This window comes from Vicugna pacos, chromosome 32 (assembly GCF_048564905.1).
Source record: "Vicugna pacos chromosome 32, VicPac4, whole genome shotgun sequence".
Classification (NCBI taxonomy): Eukaryota; Metazoa; Chordata; class Mammalia; order Artiodactyla; family Camelidae; genus Vicugna; species Vicugna pacos.
The window spans coordinates 2,900,032-2,918,117 of record NC_133018.1 but is presented as its reverse complement, the minus strand read 5'-3'; the positions used below and the strand labels follow the sequence as shown (position 1 = coordinate 2,918,117).

General features: G+C 62.9%; 1 protein-coding gene across 2 annotated transcripts in view; it reads right to left on the bottom strand.

Moving 5' to 3' along the window:
- The window catches only part of CABIN1 (calcineurin binding protein 1), a 92,927-nt gene that overhangs the window by 2,023 nt on the left and 72,818 nt on the right, over positions 1-18,086 (bottom strand). For both annotated transcript variants that reach the window (XM_072953337.1, XM_015247079.3), the window contains exons 30-34: positions 6,921-7,084; positions 6,180-6,276; positions 4,719-5,393; positions 3,500-3,574; positions 1,526-1,808 (exon numbers count right to left, since the gene is read on the bottom strand). In XM_072953337.1, coding sequence (XP_072809438.1) covers positions 1,526-1,808; positions 3,500-3,574; positions 4,719-5,393; positions 6,180-6,276; positions 6,921-7,084 — 1,294 coding nt within the window. The remainder of the gene's footprint in view (positions 1-1,525; positions 1,809-3,499; positions 3,575-4,718; positions 5,394-6,179; positions 6,277-6,920; positions 7,085-18,086) is intronic.

Below are 18,086 nucleotides of genomic sequence, written 5' to 3'. Positions count from 1 at the left end.
CTTTGGAATAATCACCCGGGTGGGGCCAGGCTGGTACTGGTAGGAAATGCTCACCCGCTATGGACATGCTGTGAACCTGACACAGTGGGGGCCCCACCCCAGCTCACAGGTACCATTGGAGCCAAACAAGCCAGCCAAATACAAAACAGATGGAGTGGTGGAAGCATGGTCAGGCCACAGCATCTCGGTGTGAGGCAGGGGTCGGTGTCAGCATCAGGGGTGCCAGGCAGGCAGCTGGCACCGGCGCGCTCGCCCTGTTCCCCTCTGCCCTGGCCGTGTCTGTTCCCCAAGCAGCTGTCCTCTGCCTTCTCATTCGGCCATCACCCCAACACCCTTCCACTCCCCCTTTGCCAGAAGCAGGTGACGCCAGCCCTCGCTGGCCAGGCAGGGGACAAAGGCCTCCTGCAGGTTGGCTCCAACGCCTGTCCCACTGCCTCCCTTCCTTGGGTCTGATCTGACCCTCCAGTGCTGCCGCCTCCAGCCTTCACACTGTGCGTGGACACTGAGAGACACACTGATGGCTGAGAGGAAGACACAGCGCCAGGGTCTCCATGGGGCTTCGGGGGTTCCAGCTCTCTGGCCTCAGGGGCTACTCCTGGAACAAACGTCTGCAGGACCTGACCCAAAGGGATGCGACTGTCTCACAGCGTGGCTGTGACGGGCTGGGCAGGGGTCCTGCACTTCCCTGACCCTCAGACACATGAGGGAAAAACACCAGTGCTCGAGAGGCGGGGGTAGAGCCACTTTGGCCTCGGTTCAGGGAGAGCAGCATTGGGCAGTGCTCTTGGGTCACGGCCAGCTGGGCACTCCAGACAGGAGGGACTGTCCCCTTGTTCAGATGGGTCAGGAAATGACACAGCCAGGCCCGCACGGCTGACAGCAGCAGCCCCATCAGTGGCCCTCCACGTGGACGACCACCAGAAGGACCGGCAGGCCTGGCCTTCAGGGATGGGCCGGGGTGCATGGGCAGGTGGGCACCCACCCGGGCCAGGGCGGGTCCATGGAGCAGAAGGGAGATGGAGCAGGGGTGGGAAGGGTGTCCTGAAACAGAGAGCAGGACAGCCCCTTGCCCACTCCCCTCTCACCCACTGGTCTTTAAGGTGCTGCCTCAGTGTCCCCTCCCAGGAAAGCCACAGGCATGTCTGCCCTCCCTGGGCTGCCAGCTGCCCCTGTCTGTGGGCTGCCGTTCTCAGTGGCACCTTGGTTTGGAAGGAACTGGGGCTCCCTCCTGCCAACAGAGCACCCGGTCCGTCCTTCACAAGCCCAGGGGCCCGCCTCACCACACCCCAGCAGACACCCAGGGACCACTCACAAGCCTGTGGGGCTGGGACCCCTCCTCTCTCCCAAATCCATGTGGGAGGAGAGACACGGCCAGGTGGGCGCTGTTGGGGGCGGGGAGATGACAGCTTATCAGGGATCGCCAGGCTGGAGGGCGCCCCTGCCTCCCCGGCCCACACTGTCCATGTGAGGAGCAAGGCTTGCTGCCGGCTAGTGGCCAAGGCCAGGGCCCTGCTCGGGGACTCACCTGGGCCCGGAGAGGCCGTGCTGGGGGTGGCCTCAGGCCTGTGTGGCCGTAGGGGCCCTGGGTCCTTGGACAGGTCTGCAGTGGAGGCTGATGTCGAGGGAGGACCAGTGATGACAGTTGAGGCAGGAGCCGGCACAGGACGAGGCTTGGTGTGGGTGTCACTGGGCCGCTGGAGAGTGTCGGCTGGCGCAGGGTCAGAGGCTGTGGGGGTCACGGCTGCAGGGAAGAAGTTCTCTCGGCTGTCCTTGGGGTGCTTTGGGGTGGTGGGTGTGTCCCCTGCAGCCTGTGAGAATGAAGGGGTGGTAGGGAAGGCCAGCTGGGCAGTCCTGAGTCCACGCCACCCCCAGGACACCTGTGTGGGTCCCTGGTGCTACCAAGGAGGCCCACAGGCAGACCTTCAGGATTCTGGGGACACTGGGACACTGCTGGGGGCCCAGCATCCCTCCCGAGGAGGACGTCCAGGCCATGCTGGTGGGGACTTGGTAGAGGGGCTGCTGGTGGGCCAGGATCTCCAGCTGGCCTCACCCTCCCACTCCCGGTGCCAGCCTGGGAGGAATGTGTCAGCCATGACCCAGGGCACAGGGTGGTGGCACCCAACGTGAGGACTGAAGAATGGGAGGTCAGTCATGGAGGGCAACTTCCCAAGGGCCACTAGTGGAGCTGGCCTGACACTGTCAGAGTCGGCTCCTGGGCTCAGACTGCAGCCCCAGAGCCATAGTGCCCTTCACCGCCCCCTGCATGGCCCTTTGCCTGCAGCCTGGCCATGGCTGCCCTGCAACACCCCGCCACAGCTGTGTTCTCAGGAGAGCCAGGCCCTTTGGGGCCTCCCCATCTTCGTCCACACAGTTCCCTCTCCCACCAGGCCCCTTCTACTCTGCACCCAAACCCCACCCTCCCGGCCACATGTGACGGCCATGCCTCCCTGAAGGCTGCTGCACGGTGGGGCTGGGGGCTCCAGGCAGCCTCCTGCAGCAGAGCTGAGGGACTACCCTGTACACAAGCCACCCTCCCTGCTTGCAGGCCCCTAGCTATGGGCCCACTGTACTATCTGAGCTGGTCCACACCAGGGTGGACACGTCTCTCCAGGGATTCCGGTCCTCAGTGAGGGGTCTGCCCACCTTTGTGGCCCATGGCCCACTTGGTGATGACTGAACCCCTGGGCGTCTTCAGACCCAGAGCCCGGGCGGAAAAGCGGCTTTATGCCCCGCTCCACTGAGAGAAAACCCATCTGGACACTGAGGGCAGCTGCCAGCCAGCTGCTAGGGGACAGGGCACATAGCTCCCTGCTGCAGCTGGATGCCTACTTCCCTGAGCCCCTGCCTCTGGACTCCCTCGTGACACATTCCCCCAGGGGGCCAGAGGGAGGGCAAGGGGTGGGAAGGCCAGGCCCGCTGCTGGGGAGGGGTGGTCAGGCCATGGTGGGGACAAAGAAGCCACACCTATTCAGATGGCAAGTACCCACCCTTTGACCACCCCCACACCCCGCAACCTGGCCAGAAATCACTCCCACCCACTGATGGCTCTTGGACCCCTGCGGCTCACCTGACCGGGTCCTGCCCCAGCCCATCTCCTCCACCCGACAGCAGGGAGTCTTTCCAAAACACAATGAGGGATCAGTGCCCTGCTCCCTCTAGAACAAACACCAGGACCCCCGCCCATCCTGCTCCTAATCAGCCTGCATACCCAGCTCCAACACCATCTGGACACTGAGGGCAGTGTCCGTCTTTCCAGATGAGGTCAACTGGGTAGGGACCATCCTGCTTATAGAGAAGGTACTGGGGTGAGGGGACCCCTCAAGCCACACACACACTCAGAGCTGGGGTCTGGGCTCCCCACTTAGGCTGGCAGTCAGGGGCTCCTTCCAGCCCGTGGCTCAGCTGCATCTTGCCCACCTCCCCTGGGCCCCGTGACCACAGGCACAGTCCCAGCCTGCAGCCCGGGTTCTTGGTGTGGGGCAGGCTGAGTCAGGCTTACCTGCCTCTGGGCGGCGGCCCCGAGGTGGACCTGACAAAACTTCACGGCCTGCTCCAGCGCAGCCTCCTCATCCACCTAAGCAAGGAGGTGCCCAGGTCAGAGGACAGGGCTGCAGTGGCCAGCCTCCCCCCAGCCCCTGGGGTTTGAAGACAGCTCCTAGGATAAGCCCTCCCACTGCTGCCCCCCAGGACCCCAGTGTTGTCTCCCAGGCCCAGCCCCAGCTGGCCATGCCAAGTTCACATCTGTGACTGTGTTATTTCATCCTCAGAGGCTGAGGGTGGCGGGATCTGAGCCAAATCGGCCCTTCAAGCAGGCAGGTATTCAGGGCTTTATTGGAATCTGGGTGGTAGGCAGGTCTGATTTGGCCCAAAGACTGAGAGCCTGAGGCACAGAGAGCTGAGAATGCCAGGGAGGCCTGGAGACCTCTGGATGAGCAGCAGGTGGGAGGAGAGGGGCGAAGGAGCTGGAGGTGCTGGGAGGGCCTGCTCCCAACCGGCTCCACCCTGCCCCACCCTGCCCTCACCAGCAGGGAAGGCAGGGCTCCACTTTTTTCTAGTTTACTACTGGTGAGGCGGTGATAAAACAGGCATTCTCAAAATTGATAGTGAAGATTGCCACAATTTGAGAAACATGCAGTTTCATTTCCTTTAAGAGTGAATACAGACTTTTAAAGGTCACTTTTCTTGTTCTTTTGTGAAGGAAAAGCCGGGCTGGTCTAACAAGATAACTCACAAGTCTAGGAATGTGAAGGAGAGGCTGAGCTGGGCTAACAAGATAACTCACAAATCTAAGTATCGGAATACTGATCTGAGTTCGGATGGACTAATTTGTAAATCTAAGTTAATTAGTGTTGGTTTGCTGTTCATGTTTTTTTTGCTTGCCAGCTGGATTTTCAAAGAGAAATATCTGGCTTTGGAATATTGGTTTGCTGTTCCCCTGCCTCCACTTTTGTGATAAGGATGCTGCTAAAGCTGTTCCATGCCTATTGGCCGAATACCCCAAGCTTGTACTTTACCCTATAAAACTTTATGCGCACGTTTTGTATATGTTTTCCTAGCTTTCTGAGGTATAGCTGACAAAACTGTAATATACTGAAACCTACCCCATGGAAAGGCTCAGGGCAGGGCGTGAAAGGCCCTTTCAGGGCTGGGGGGGCTGGCCCAGCAGCGACCTCGCCCAGGATGAGGGCAGCCCAGGACCAGGGCAGCCGGCCACCCACCTGCCTGATGAGCATGTAGGTCTCGGCCATGATCCTCTCGATGCGGCCCAGGTCGTAGGCCATACCCTTCTGGCCCTGCTGCCACACGCGGTAGGCGTCCAGCAGGAGCATCTTGCCGGACTCTGTGTCTTCCAGGAGCTTCCTCTTGCGGCTGGGCCGGGGGGCTGCCTCCTCAGGCTGGCTGCTCACCCTGGTTCCAGGGGCAGTGGTGGGGGAGGCAGCAATGGCTGGAGGGGCCAGGGTGGGCGGGCCAGGCTGCTGGCGGGCGCTGATGCTCAGCTCCTCCAGGGACAGCTCAGTGGGCCGGCTATCGGGGCCCCGATCCCTCGGGGTGCGGCCTGGCTGCAGGGGTGGCGCCTGCTCCAAGTCCAGGCAGTGGGTGGCGGCCTCCCCCGTGTCCATGGGCTCGGCGGGCCCTGCCCGAGGACTCTCCTTGTCCCTCCGCTCCCCGCCCTGGTCGGCGCCGTCTCCCGCATCCACAGTTGCAGGCCGGTGGTTGAGGGGACCCTCTTTGCCCCCTGACTCGGCCCCAGGCCCTGAGCCATCAGCCAGAGGGGGCTTCTTGGGGTGGGGGAGGCCATCCTGGCCATCCTCAGGGCTGGCCTTGTGGGGGACGTCGGTGGTCATCTTGGCTCCAGGGAGGCCACAGGCCTTGGGCCCTGGGCGTTCTGACCCCTGTGAAGAAACCGATGGAAGACCCGGTGTCTCTGGGCACCAGGTGTGTCCAACCCAAGCCTCTCCCGCCAGGGTCACTCTGGCCTTTCCCATCTGCCAGCTGGCCAGGGCTGGTCCAGAGAGCTGCCTAGGAAGGCCCTCCCCGCTCTAGGCCTTGGCCTCAAGTGGGACTGATGGCGCCCTGGAGGTGGCGCTGTGCCTGGGGAATAGCTGGCCGGCACCAGGCGGCCTCCTGCTCGCAGGTGCCTTGCAGGGAGGTGACCTGCCAGGGCCACCGAGTGTGCCCTCTGCAGAGCCAAGTCCTTGTGCTCCAGGCTCTAATGTGCCTTCATGCACAGAGACCAGGGCAAGGGTCTTGGGGGTCCACCCTGAGCCCTTGCACACGTCCAGCCAGGCCTACTGGGCAGGGGAAGCTGTAGCCAGACAGCCCTGGCTCAGGTCCCAGGGCCTCGCCTGCTAGGCTGGTCGCCTGACCTCCTGGGCCTCAGGGTGCCCAGCTGTGAAGAGGGACCACGTGCACACCCTGCTCGGCCACCCTGGGAGCTGGGGGTGAGGCTGTGGGGCCGCCAGCTTTGCCCTCTGCTGCCTACTGGGCAGGACTGCCTCAGGAGCGTCACCACTGTCCTCAGTGACCACCAGCCTACACTGGCCAAGTGTCTCAGTGCTTCTCAAGGTAACTGCAAGTTCCTTCTCCAGCTGACCTTCCCACCCAGGGAGGCAGGTGAGTGATACTCCCAGGTGGGGGTGCGGGGACCTGGCCAGGGCACGGGATGGAGGGGGACACACCTCTGCAAGCTCACTCAGTGTGTCCTCCAGCACCTTCACAGTGAGGATGAAGGCCCGCTGCGCCAGGACCTGACGGTCAGCATCTCGCAGATACTTCCTGCAAGCACAAGGGATGACCAGAGAGGATGGCAGAGCGTCAGAGCCACACAGCACCACCGAGAACATCTGCTGGCCCCTCCACAGCCCACCTGCCCATCTGCCTGGGTCTGCTCCCCAGAAGCCTACCCTGAGCCTCCTCCCTCCACACCCGGCACAGTGTCCTGGGCCCTCTGGCTAAGTGAAGAACCCTGGAGGCAGGGTGGGCAGGTCAGCCTCACTGAAGTCAGGGGTTCTGGGTTCTCTCCCACCAGCCTGTCTCTAGGGTGCCCCTGCCTGGCTGAGGACCCCCCAGTGCTGGGCACAGCACCAGTGAGTGAGACGGAGAAAAGGTGGGAGGTGCAGGCAGGGTGAGGGTGCTGGCAGCACAAGGCCTTACAGCCGGGCCAAGCAGGAGGAAAGGAAGGGCCGGCTCATCCAGGGTCTCAACAGGGAAACCAAACCCAGAGGGGAAAGCCTGTGTCTGCCCGGGAGTGCGGGGCAGGGGCGGTGGTTTCTGGGTTCCAGACAGCAGGACAGAGAAGGCCCTGAGGAGAAGGCTGGGCTGGGCTCCTGCCAGCATAGAAACAAATGCCCAGGAGGCCAAGGCCAAGGGGCTCGGCTGGTGCGTGTGCTGGCACCCTGATCCCCGGCGGCTGCACTCACTTGCCCTGGTCTGGGGTCCGCTGCAGCATGGACGACACCTTCAGCAGGGTGCTGTGGTCCCGCAGCTGGGCCAGCACCTTGAGCAACAGCACTATGGAGCGGTTCATGTGCCAGGCAAAGCTGCCCGGCCGGTCGATCTCGTCCACGGGGATCCGCCAGATGCCCTGTGGGGTGGAGAAGGGCGCAAGAGGAGGGTCACTGCAACCGGAGACCACCATGGTGCCGAGGGAGATGGGGTGCAGCTGCTGCCCCCACAAACGGGGCAAAGGATCCCCGCATACTCTGCACCCTTCCCTTTGGAACAGCGGCAGGGCCCATGCTGACTTGATCAGGCCCCCAAGGGAAGTGCCTGATCAAAGGCCAGGCTGGGGGAAGCCAGGGCCTACGTCTCCGACAGGCGTGGACTTAGCATAGGACTGGGTCCCAGAGGGTCTGAAGGTGCCACTGCGAATCACGGCAGCCATGGCTGGCCAGACAGGCCCAGGTGTGGGCTCCGCCTACATGCATGCCCTCCAGCAGTGCCCAGAGAAGCACCTGCCAGCTGGAAAGGACCTGCAGCTCCTGGGAATGCCTGGTTGCCTCAACCCACCTGTGTCCAGCATTCTGCTCTGGCCAAGACCCCCTCCACATTTCCTACCCTTCTAACTCCACTGTCTGATGGCTGAGCTGGGGCAGGACAGGCTCTGGGGAGCCCCACCACGATCCCCCCAAGCCGTGCTTAGCCTGTCGCGGCACCAAGCACCCGCCCATCGCCGACTCCAAGGTCTGGTTCCCTGCAGCAACCCCACGCACTCTGGGCCAGTCAAGGTGTGGTGAAGCCCAGGACGGCCAACGGGGCGAACAGAAGCCCAAACCTCTGAGCTGCGCGGAGGCCGCAGTGCTGGACACTAGGAGCCATGTCTCCAGGGCAGGCTCCCAGATGGACCCCTACAGCCAACACCCAGAGAAATTTCTGCCCAGAATGAACAGAGCTGTGAGCACCACTGCCTCCTTCATGTGAGGCCCAGGCAGTGCCCCTCCCAGGGCCCTGGTCCTGCGAAGGCTCAGTGACTTCACAGAGCCCACCTTGCTCCAGCAGAACCGGGAGGGAAGCCAGGGCACCTCCAGGACTGACCCACAGCCCCAGGCTAGGAGTGTCCTGACACTGAGAGCCACCGGAAATCTTACTGACACCAGGTGATGCCGCAGTGAAGACTTTCCGGACGACACCAAGTGGGTCTACCTGCCACCCGTGCCCCACCTCGCCCCATCACATGCCAGCACTGCCCACCTTCCCATCCCACCCTCTAGGATTGCCCTCCCCACCTTTCCTGCACCCCCTTTCCAATTCCCAGGACACTGCTCCCCACCGTACACTGATGGTTTGGTGGCATCAGTCACACGGTACTGGATATTCCCAAGCACACTCATTGTTGGAAACAACTTGCTCATTGTGCGGGTAGGAAGCTGAGGCCTGGCGAGGGGCCACCTAGCCCCTCCCCACTGACAGCCCACTTTCCTGGGCCAGGCAAGGCCGCTGACCCCACGACAGGCTCAGCCCACATCACACATTTCACAGCTCAGTTTGGATCTCTTCACATGAAGGCTCCTTGTTAACCTGTTTCCTGTCCACATAGGTGCACACAGGTGTAACATTACACCACCTACTGCAGAAAGAGACCCAACAAATCAGGCAGCAGGTCCACAGAAGATCAGAAGGGACCCAGATACTAAGTCCTGGGAGATGCCTGGCCTGTGGGCACAGCTGGCCTGAGAGCGCGGAGTCCCAGCGGCCGGCATGCAAGCCAACATGGCCTCCTCCGCAGCAGGTGGGCAGGACTTGGGCAGGGCTTTGCAGCCAGAGCCCCAGGACCGTGTGGTATGTCCTGCCCCCAAGGAGGAGGGGAAGGAGCCAAAGCACCCCGCCACTGCCCCTTGGGATAAATCAGTCCTCCCCGTGTGCCCCTGGAGAACTGTGAAGCCCCCGAGTGAACAGGTGCTGGGCACATGGCAGGAAGGAGCCCCACCTGCAGCAGCAGAGGCCCCCGCACCCACCCCAGAGGGCATGCGTGCAGACCTCAGGGACTGTAAGGCAGCACAAGCCGGGCCATGGGCAGGCCGTGGGCAGCAGTGCATGAGAGGGAGACCTGCTGGGAGCAGACGGGGTGTGGAGATCGTGGGGGGGGCAGCACTGGGGGGACCTGAAGGACTGGCCAAAGCAGGATCACAGCGGAGCAGGAGCCAGGGCAGCAGGCCGCCCAAGGAGGGTCTCTGGGACGAGCTCTCCTCGCAGGAGGGAGGCAGCACTGGTGCCAGATGGGACTGCGAGCACGACTCAGGCCCTGCCCAGTTATGAGCTCCCCCCAGACGCCCCTCTCCCAGTCAGCAGTCACCAGCTTCATCCTGGCCAGGGTGATGCCTGCTTGGATGGCTGGGGCAGTGGGGGGCATGCAGTGGCAGCCTCAGAGCAGTTAGAGACACCAGGACTGTGTCAGAGCTTGCCCGTGTGCCAAGCGGCTCATCCGGAGTGTCTCAGCCAACCCCTCAGCCCACCGCAGCGGCCCCGGGCCCCGACCCCCCGGACCACCGCAGCGGCCCCGGGCTCCTGGTTGGCAGATGAGGTCACCGAGACAGACCGTATCCACCTGAATGATTCCTGGAGCCCGGACTCTGGGCTGAGTGCTTGACACAAGTTACCAAACCCTCCCTGTAGCCTGTAGAGCCGGGCGCCCTTCTGCTGCTCTGGAGAAAACCGCATCCCACAGAGGGGTGGGCCTGAGAGGCCTGGGAGCTGGGGTCGGCCACTCTTGGAGATGTCCCTAAGGATGCTGAGGCTGGGTCAGTGGAGTGACAGGGTGCTGCTGGGCCTGCCTGCACCCTGGCCCACGAACATGCCACCCACTTACAAGGGGGCTAGGAAACAGGGCGAGGCTGGGGCCTAGGCAGGAGGGCTGTGAGGCTTTGGCCTCTGATCACTGCAATCTCAGAAGGTGACGCCACCACTGGCTAGAGCACTGCTTCTGATGGCCAGTCCAATGCCAGGCTCAGGCCTACGGCTCACACTGTCTCCAGGACGCTGTGGCCGGGGCTCCTCTCCCCCTCGATTCCATCAGCACCTCCCTGATCACCTCAGGGTGGGCCAGAAGGACTACAGCTCCCTGCACACCAGGACTGCTGGCGCAGCCTCTTCATCCAGTTAGGGGCCAAGTCTGAGCCTGGTGGACGGAGGGCACAGATCCAAACACAGTTCTGGTTCGCACAGCCACCCCAACAGCCCTGTTCAGCCACAACTCAGGCTGTTCTCCAGGGCACCCAAAGCCATTCCAAGGCTCCCACCCCACCTGTCACCTTTGTGGACCCCCTACTTTCAGTCAAGGCTCCTCCCATCCAAGGGCACAGGCAAAGGCTCCCAGAAGAACACGTGCCTGGAGAGGCCAGAGCAGGGGAGACAGCAGCGCTCCGTCCCGGCCACGCTCAGACCCAGGCCAGCTTGTCTGGGAGCAGACGAGGCTCAGGCCACGGGGGCGGGTGGAGATTCAGATTTGTCCTGTGTCCACACCAGCAGGGGAAGTCAAGTGAAGCCAACCACCCCTCGTTCAGCAGAGGAGGAGACTGAGTCCAGACAACCTGTCCAAGGCTGCCCAGTGACCCTGGGGTGGGACCAGGACGCAGGGGCCAGACTCCTTGTCCCCAGGTCTCTGTGCCCTCCCTGAATGCTCACCAAGGAACAAGAAGTTGGCAACACCACCTGTGATTTACAGACAGAAAAACTGGGCACAGTAACACCCTCTCTCCTCAGTCTTCAGCCATGGCCTTGGAAGACCTGTGGACTCCCCCTCGCAGGGGCAGGCTGGGACCGGAAGGCCTGTGGCAAAAGGCAAAAGGATGGGAAGCCGGCGCCATCCGCTGGCACTAACAGCCTCAGAGGCTCCATGATCAAGTCCCTGGGGCCCTGCTGCAGAAGTGGCCTCCAGCCCAGTCTTCCCGGAATCCCGGCCCCTCCCGCTGCCCCCCGCTGCCCCCCCCCCCGCAGGGCCGCACATGGCCCCTTCCCCACTCCACTGTGACTGGGGCCACCCGCAGGGCTCAAACAGAAGCTAGGAGGAAGCAAGCACACCTGGGAACATCCAGAAAGGCCACGAAGGAGCTGGGCCTGGTGCCTTGGGAAGGAGGTGAGGCGGGAAAGGCGGTAAGGCCCCCAGCACATGGAGGAGAGAAGGGAGGAGCAGGCGGCTGGGCAGATGATCCAGAGGGGCCTTCCCAGGACCAGCCCAGCTTGATCAGGGGCTGCCCCGGGGTGGTATCAAGGGCTGACGTGCCTCTCAGGTCAGCAGCCAGGAGGAGCCGTGGGCTCTTGCTTACTGGCCCTTCCAGCCCCTGAACAGAGCTAGCCTCGAGGGGAGGTGGAAGGGCCGTGACCTGTGAGATGAGAAAGTCCCAGGGAGCTCCTGGAGCCCTCAGGGGGAAAGAAAGCACACCCACAAGAGAGTCAGGCCCAGCAGAAAGAGGCATGGGCCCACCAGGCGAGCCTGCAGGCCCTCCAGAAAAGGAATGTTCCAGGTCAAGGCCACAAACCCTGGCCTCCAAGTCCCCTTGACCTCTGTGCAGCTCTCAGGCAGCTCTGAGTGAGTTCCCAGCACTGCATCTGGGCCAAAGCCTGGACAGGCTCTGGGGTCCGTGCCTTAGACGTAGTCCCTGCAGGTCCAGGGGAGGCCCAACTCAGGAGCTGCTCCAGAGTGGCCTCTAGGTCACCCAGGGAGGTCAGCAGGGCAGTTTCTCAAGATAGCCAAGTGCATCCTGGGGTCCAGAGGATCATGTAGATGGGCCAGGCACACTCCCAGAGGGGTTTGTGCTAGTGGGGAAGGCAGACACAGGTGACCTCCAACCAGGGCGAGGGGCAGGGGAGAGGCTGGCAGGAGGAGGAAGGGGCTGAGAGAGTGAAGATTTGGGGCAGTGGGGTGTTCAGGGAAAGCCAGAGAGGGAGCCAAGAAGGAGCAGGAGCTGGAGGAAGAGGAAGGGGAGCCTCTGCCAAGGGAATGGGCAGCCCCAAGGGCCAGCCTCATCACCCAAGTGTCCTGAACAGATAGCACAAAGCAGCATGAACTTTAATCTTACTTTTTAAATCAGTAACAGAGCACACATACTTTTTCACAACTTCAGAGACTCCCCCACCCCCATAGGAGTACCTGACTTATCCAGTTTCCTTTGGATGAGTTTCTGGGTCTGAGTCTTTGGGAATGTTGGGAAGAATGCTGGCTGAACAGCCTTCCCCACAGAGCTTTTCTCCCTCTCCCCAGGACGGACCCCTCTACACTGAGGGAAACAGAGGGTGGGCTCGCAGCAGCAGGCACTATCCTGGAGGCCAGGCCTGGGCGCCGGACCTCAGATGATGAAGAATGCTCTGTTTTCCCAGCTCTCCCAGCCCCTGCCGGTCCCACATCCATAGGTGACAGGTGAGCAGGGCTTCCCAACATCCCTGTTCACAGAGAACACCACGCCTTGAGCACCCGAGGGACAGCCCGCATCCCCAGCAGAGGGATTCCTGCAGCACCCCCGGCACGGGTGCAGTAGTGACTCAGCGCTCCAAGCTCGAGGGCGGGAGAGCCTGCTGGCATCCTACGCCCAGGAGCAGCGGGCTTGGGGCCAGAGAGGAGGCAAGCAGAGGGCCAGCTGTTGCAAGGGTGGCTGGAGCTGGGGAGTGCGAGGGAGCTCCTCAGCAGGGAGGGAGGTTGGGGCAGGAGATTAAGGGCATTTTCCCCAGAGAAGCATAAAACCTTTCAGTTTCCAGGACAGCCTCAGTGTTGCAGCCCAATCCCAGGCTGAGCAAGGAATAGGTCAGTATCTGGACTTTTAAGGCCCTGAGGTCAGGAGCAGCCTTGGGAGAATACCAGCGCCCTCCACAGTTTTGGGGAGACACCTGTCATCTGTAAACCCATGCAAACTTCCTAAGCAGCAAGACCACTTGGAGACGGGCAGGGGGATGTGTGGGGCTGCACTTATGGTGCCTGAGTCCCCGGGACCAAGGATGCTCACAGGGTGCCCTCTCAGCTTCTCCAACACATGACCCCATGACACCTCCAAAAGAGACTAGTTCCAGGGCACACAGCCAGCAGGAGGCTGAGATGACAGCAGAACTCAGCCTACCTCGCTCTTTCTGCTCCACCCCACCTGCCCCCAAGTAAGGGGAGCATCTCAGACAGAGCCAGGCCAGCAGGGAATCACCTCTCCCACTGCTGGCCCAGACGGCTAGGTCTCCTCCAGGAACTGCCCTGGTAGAGCCCCGAGTCCTTTGGGGCCAGGCCTGAGTTTCCAGGTGGCCAGCTTCCCATCTTCCTGGTGCCCTGCAGAGTTGACGGCCTTGCCCTCCCACAGCAATAGGAACCACCATCCTGCTCCAGGTCTTAGGTTAAGGGTGCACCAAGGGCGGGATCGGGTGAACACCCTGGGGGCAGGAAGTCCTGTAGCTTCCCCTGTAAACCCTGTGCCTCTCTGGTGGCAGGGTTGTACAGAGGCCACCAGGGGCGCCCTTGCCTTCCCCCCACCAGCTTAGGTCCAAGCTGGGCTGCGGAGGGCAAGGGATTCCCGCGCCATCCACAGGTAATGAGTCCCCAGCGCAGGAAGGGGCCGGGGAAGCCTGCAATTTGCCTGCCTCTGGCGCCCGCCCGCCCGTTTTCCAGCCTCTTCTGCCAAATGAGAAGTCGCACATGGGGTCCTCAGAACTGCCAGGCTGTCCGTCCCCTCCCCCTCCAGGGAAAAGCAGAAAGGACGAACAACTAAGTGTGTAGAGGCAGCCCACCCGACAACGCCGCCGCGGCCCCGCCCGCGCCGAGCCTCTCTGTCCCGTCCCTATCACTCTGCGGTGGGGCAAAGTGCTGGCCCAGCTCAGGGCTCCGAGCAGGCCCCGCGCTCACAAAGCCCGGGCACCATCTTCCCGCCCCCGCACAGCAGCTATTTATAGCTGGGGAGGCACCGCGCGGGGCGCCGCTGCCCACCCCCGGCCCGCTCACCATCCCCGGGAGCGGCCGGTGTAGCTCCGGGTCGGGTCCGCGCCGCCCGCCGCGAAGTTGCTGGGTCGGCGCGGTGAGCGGCTTTCGCTTTCGCGCGGCCGGCGCAGCGCACACCCCCGCGCGCCCACTTGCGGCCCCGGCTGGGTCGGCTGGGCTCACCCGGGGCTCGCTGGCTGGCTTGTCCCCCGGGCCGCCGCCCACCCCCTTACGTCGCCCCGGCCCGCCCGCCGCCCACCTGGCGCTGTGCGGGGCGCCGGCCGTGGGCAGGGGGCGCCTCGGCCCCGCCGCCAGCGACTTCCTCCGCAGCGGCGCCCGGGAAACCGCGGCCCGCGGGCTTCCTGCTGCGCCAGGCGGGCCAGGAGTCGGGTGGGGGGCGTCCGCCCGAGGCGGCCCCGAGGACTGAGCCAAAGCTCCGGAGGGCGGAGAGCCGAGCAGGGAGAGGGAAGAGACGGTGGCGGCCCCGGGCAAGTTCCTACCCGCCGGCCCCGCCGTGGCATCGGTGCAGCGGAGCTAGGGCGGGCGCCGGGCCATGGCGCGGAGGCTCGCTTGCTCGCGGCGGGCCGGGGCGGGGCGGCAGGGCCGGACGGGGCGCGGGCGCTCGCTCGCTGCTCGGCCTGGAAGCCGGCCCAGCGGCACAACTGACTTTGCCGGCCAATCCTCGCGGGTTCCGGGCCGGCGCGGCGGTGATACCGGGGGCACAGCCCTCTCCGCGAGACTGTGGGACCAGGCATCCCAGACATAGCAGGTTAGGGGCGGCCGGGAGTGCGGAGGGCCCAGCGATAAGAGGCCAGCGCCGCACCAGGCTGGGCTGCCGTCCTCACCCTGCACGGGGTACCTCTGTGAACGGTCCCCTGGAGTTGTGCCCTGAGGGCCCTGTGCCAGGCAGAGGTGTGGGTGCGGGGGGCACTCAGCCAAATAGAGCAGTCCTCACTGCTCCGGTGGGGCTGTGGGGGTTGGAGTGAAGAGGAGGGCAGGACACAGAGCCCAGTGTCCCCGAGTGGGCTTTCCAACTGGGAGGGGCCTTGTTTTACACTGGGCTGTGAGGCCCAGCAAGCAGAGGGCACTGGGCAGAGGAGTGGGAGCGGCAGGGCTGGGCAGAAGCCAGGTAGGCGCAGGATCCCCCCAGCCTCTGCATCTGGCAGGGGATGATGCCCATTCTAAGACAAGGATGCCCCCACAGTGCCTTCCTCTCTGGTTTGCTGTGGTGCAGATGGCCCTGGAATTGTCCACCTACTCCTAGAAGCTTCTGCCCCAGCTGAGAGGCCAAGCAAAGGCAGGGCAGGGCTGGATGGAGACACGCTGCCCCCAGCCCTGGTCAGGCACCATGCCCCCACAGTCACTTCTCTCTCACACCTCAGCACCATGAGCGCCTGGCTCTGTCCTCCTTCCCAACACACCCAGCAGCCTCAGAGCCACCTGGCCCCTATCCTGGTGACACCTGACCTAATGACATCTCCCCAAGCCAGGTGGTTTCCACCTTTCTACCCAGGTTCCTGCACCAGCTTTCCCATACTTGCCACATGCCCCTACCCCTTCAGCCAGGGAGATGTCACACTCTCTGTCTGCCCTCCTTCCTGGGGACACCAGGGCAGTGTCTCACACTCCCTGGAGGACCACACCTGGATTCCCAGAGGTCATGCAGGGAGGCAGCCACCTCGAGGCGGTGCCCATTGAGGGCTAGGTCTTAGGCAAGGGGTTCTCAAGCCACATGTCCTTAAGTCACAATAGTCACCTACTGTCCATACTGAGTCATCATGACACCCACACGTGGAAACAGACTCAGAGTGACATGGCAGTAAGTCCAGTGTGGCCAAGACCACCCCCAGGCCTGGCCGGCTCTAGAGAGGGTAGGGACACTCCCCCACCGGCTGTCCCCAAGGCTGGAGCAGACCCAGGACGCTTGTGCCCTGCACAGCTCACAGCCTCCCTTCATACCTCATCCTTTTCCTGTGAGGTCAAGTCAGACCCAGGGAGGCTGAGGACACATGCTCGTCACACCTAGGCCAGGAAGAAATGATCTGTGTTGTGTGTGGATCCCCAGAAACCATATGGTGCGCACCAAGGCCTGGGGTGGGTGTGGGTGGCCCAGGGTGGGTGAGGGGAGCTCAGGGGTGAGGGGAGAGGTGCCCTGGGTGAACGCTGGCTCCTGGCACCACGAGATGCCCTGCACTTGAGCCGTTTGTGCTAGCCTCTCCAGAGTTGAGACAGGCACCATCTCCAGCCAACATGCCACCAAACAGGGAGGTGAAGACTCCTCCCTGAACCTCAGGGGTATGTGCTTCTTTGCACAAGAGCCACCCCTTAGAGCTTCTAATCAACGCGCTGTGATGCGGGGGACTGGTGGGCCTGGAGAACTTCTGGGGCCTGAAAGAATCTTGTGCCCTATGCAGCACCCTATGCAGGAGAGTCTGTGGGTTCTAGAAGCCCACAAAGCACTTGGTCATGCAGGACACAGGCCCCAGACTGCTACCTGGGAGAAACAGTCACTCAGCCACCTCAGGCTACCCCCGAGCACAGTGCCACCCATGGGGCCACCCCACGGCCAGCAGGAGCCCCATGAGCAGGGAGGTACTGGCTGTTCTGGGTTCATCCTGGGGGTGGGGGTGTCCCTGTCCACCTGCCTGGGCACTAAAGGGTGTGTTCCTGTTCCTGGAGTCACTCTTGTCACTGGCCAAGTCACAGCAAGTGCCGGGGGACTGCCTGAGCCTGGACAGGCTCCCAGGAGGAGGATGGATATAGTGGTGGGTACTCAGCCTGGGGCGGAAGACGTGCCCAGCATCTAAGAAGCCCCTCACCCTCAGGGCAGGATGAATCTCCCACTATCAGGGTGCACCCTCTACCCCACTGCCTCTCCAAGGGACACGCAACCTTAAACCTCCCAGAGCAAACGTCAACAATCCATCCTAAGAGGAAAACAAACTCAGGGCATCACCTAATCACCACGAGGGCTGCCCCTGTTCATCCTCTGCACCGCAGCCACTTCTGAGATGCACAGTGCCTGCTGCTCTAAGGATGACACACGTGCACCCTCCTGGTGGCTGCAGAGATGGAGCTGAGAGCTGGCCATCTGGGGGCCCAGGGACAGTTGCCGAAGCCAGATGCAGCCAGAGAAGGTGAGGCCAGACAGCCATGGCCTTGTCTGTGTGGGCACCCCTGGCAGGGGCAGTGGGGGTGAGGAGGAGGGGGCCGGAGGCTAAGTCCAGACTGTCTTGAGATATTGATGTCAAGTGAGGGGCAACAGAAGACTAACAGTGGCCTTGAGGAAGAGGCTCATATACGTTCATGAGGGGAAGGAAGACTCCAAGGCCAAGAGGCACATGGTGGACCTGGGAGAGGAAGCCAGCCTGAAGGGCGAATGTGTGCAATACTCCAAGCCCACGCCCAGGGCGGCTAGCAGACAGCTTGGGGCAGCTCACACTGGTTGGCAGCACAGCTCCCTGAGCAGCCACAGTCCTCCTTGGAAACATGCACCTGGCCTTTGGCTCACGTGCTGGTGAGGGTGAGCCTGCCACAGGCCCGCATCCCCAGCGAGGTGGGCTCCCAGTCCTGCAAAGCCAAGGCCCTGACCCAGAGGTGGCTGCTGCCCAAGGTGCTACCTGCTGAGCTGCTAGGGGGTGGGGTGGGGGAACCACGTGGCCCTCGCGGCCACCTCTTCTCAAGACCTGAGCCCACACAGACCTGCAGGTTGCTCCTGGTTCCTCCTGCCGGCAGTTACCCCAGCACCCTCCATCCCCATTCTAACCCCGGTCTTCCCCAGGCTGGGTCCAGTGCTGCCTTTCAGGCAGCAAGGACGCTTTCTGGAGTCAACAGTCCAAATTCTCAGTGCCGGCGGTTGAAGTTGCCAGCTGGTCTGGAGGCACAGGCCTCCCTGCTGCGGACACTGGCTCTGTGCGCCACATGCCTGGACAACCTCTCTGCCGAGAGCATGCCAGCCAGAGATGGCTGGGCCTCAGTCCCACGCCACCCAGCTTCCTTCTGGTGCACAGACCCAGCCACAGGCTTGCTACATTCTCCCTGGAGCCTCGCCTGGGCTCTGAAGCTGCAAAGTGTCTCTGACGTCACTGAGTCCAGCTGCTCTGCCTATCTGACCCACGAGCAAGGACACAGGCAGGGAACAGGGAAATGACCTGCCCAGGGAAACACAGAAGGTTGAGTGCCAGGACCCCGTCCCTGGGTCTGG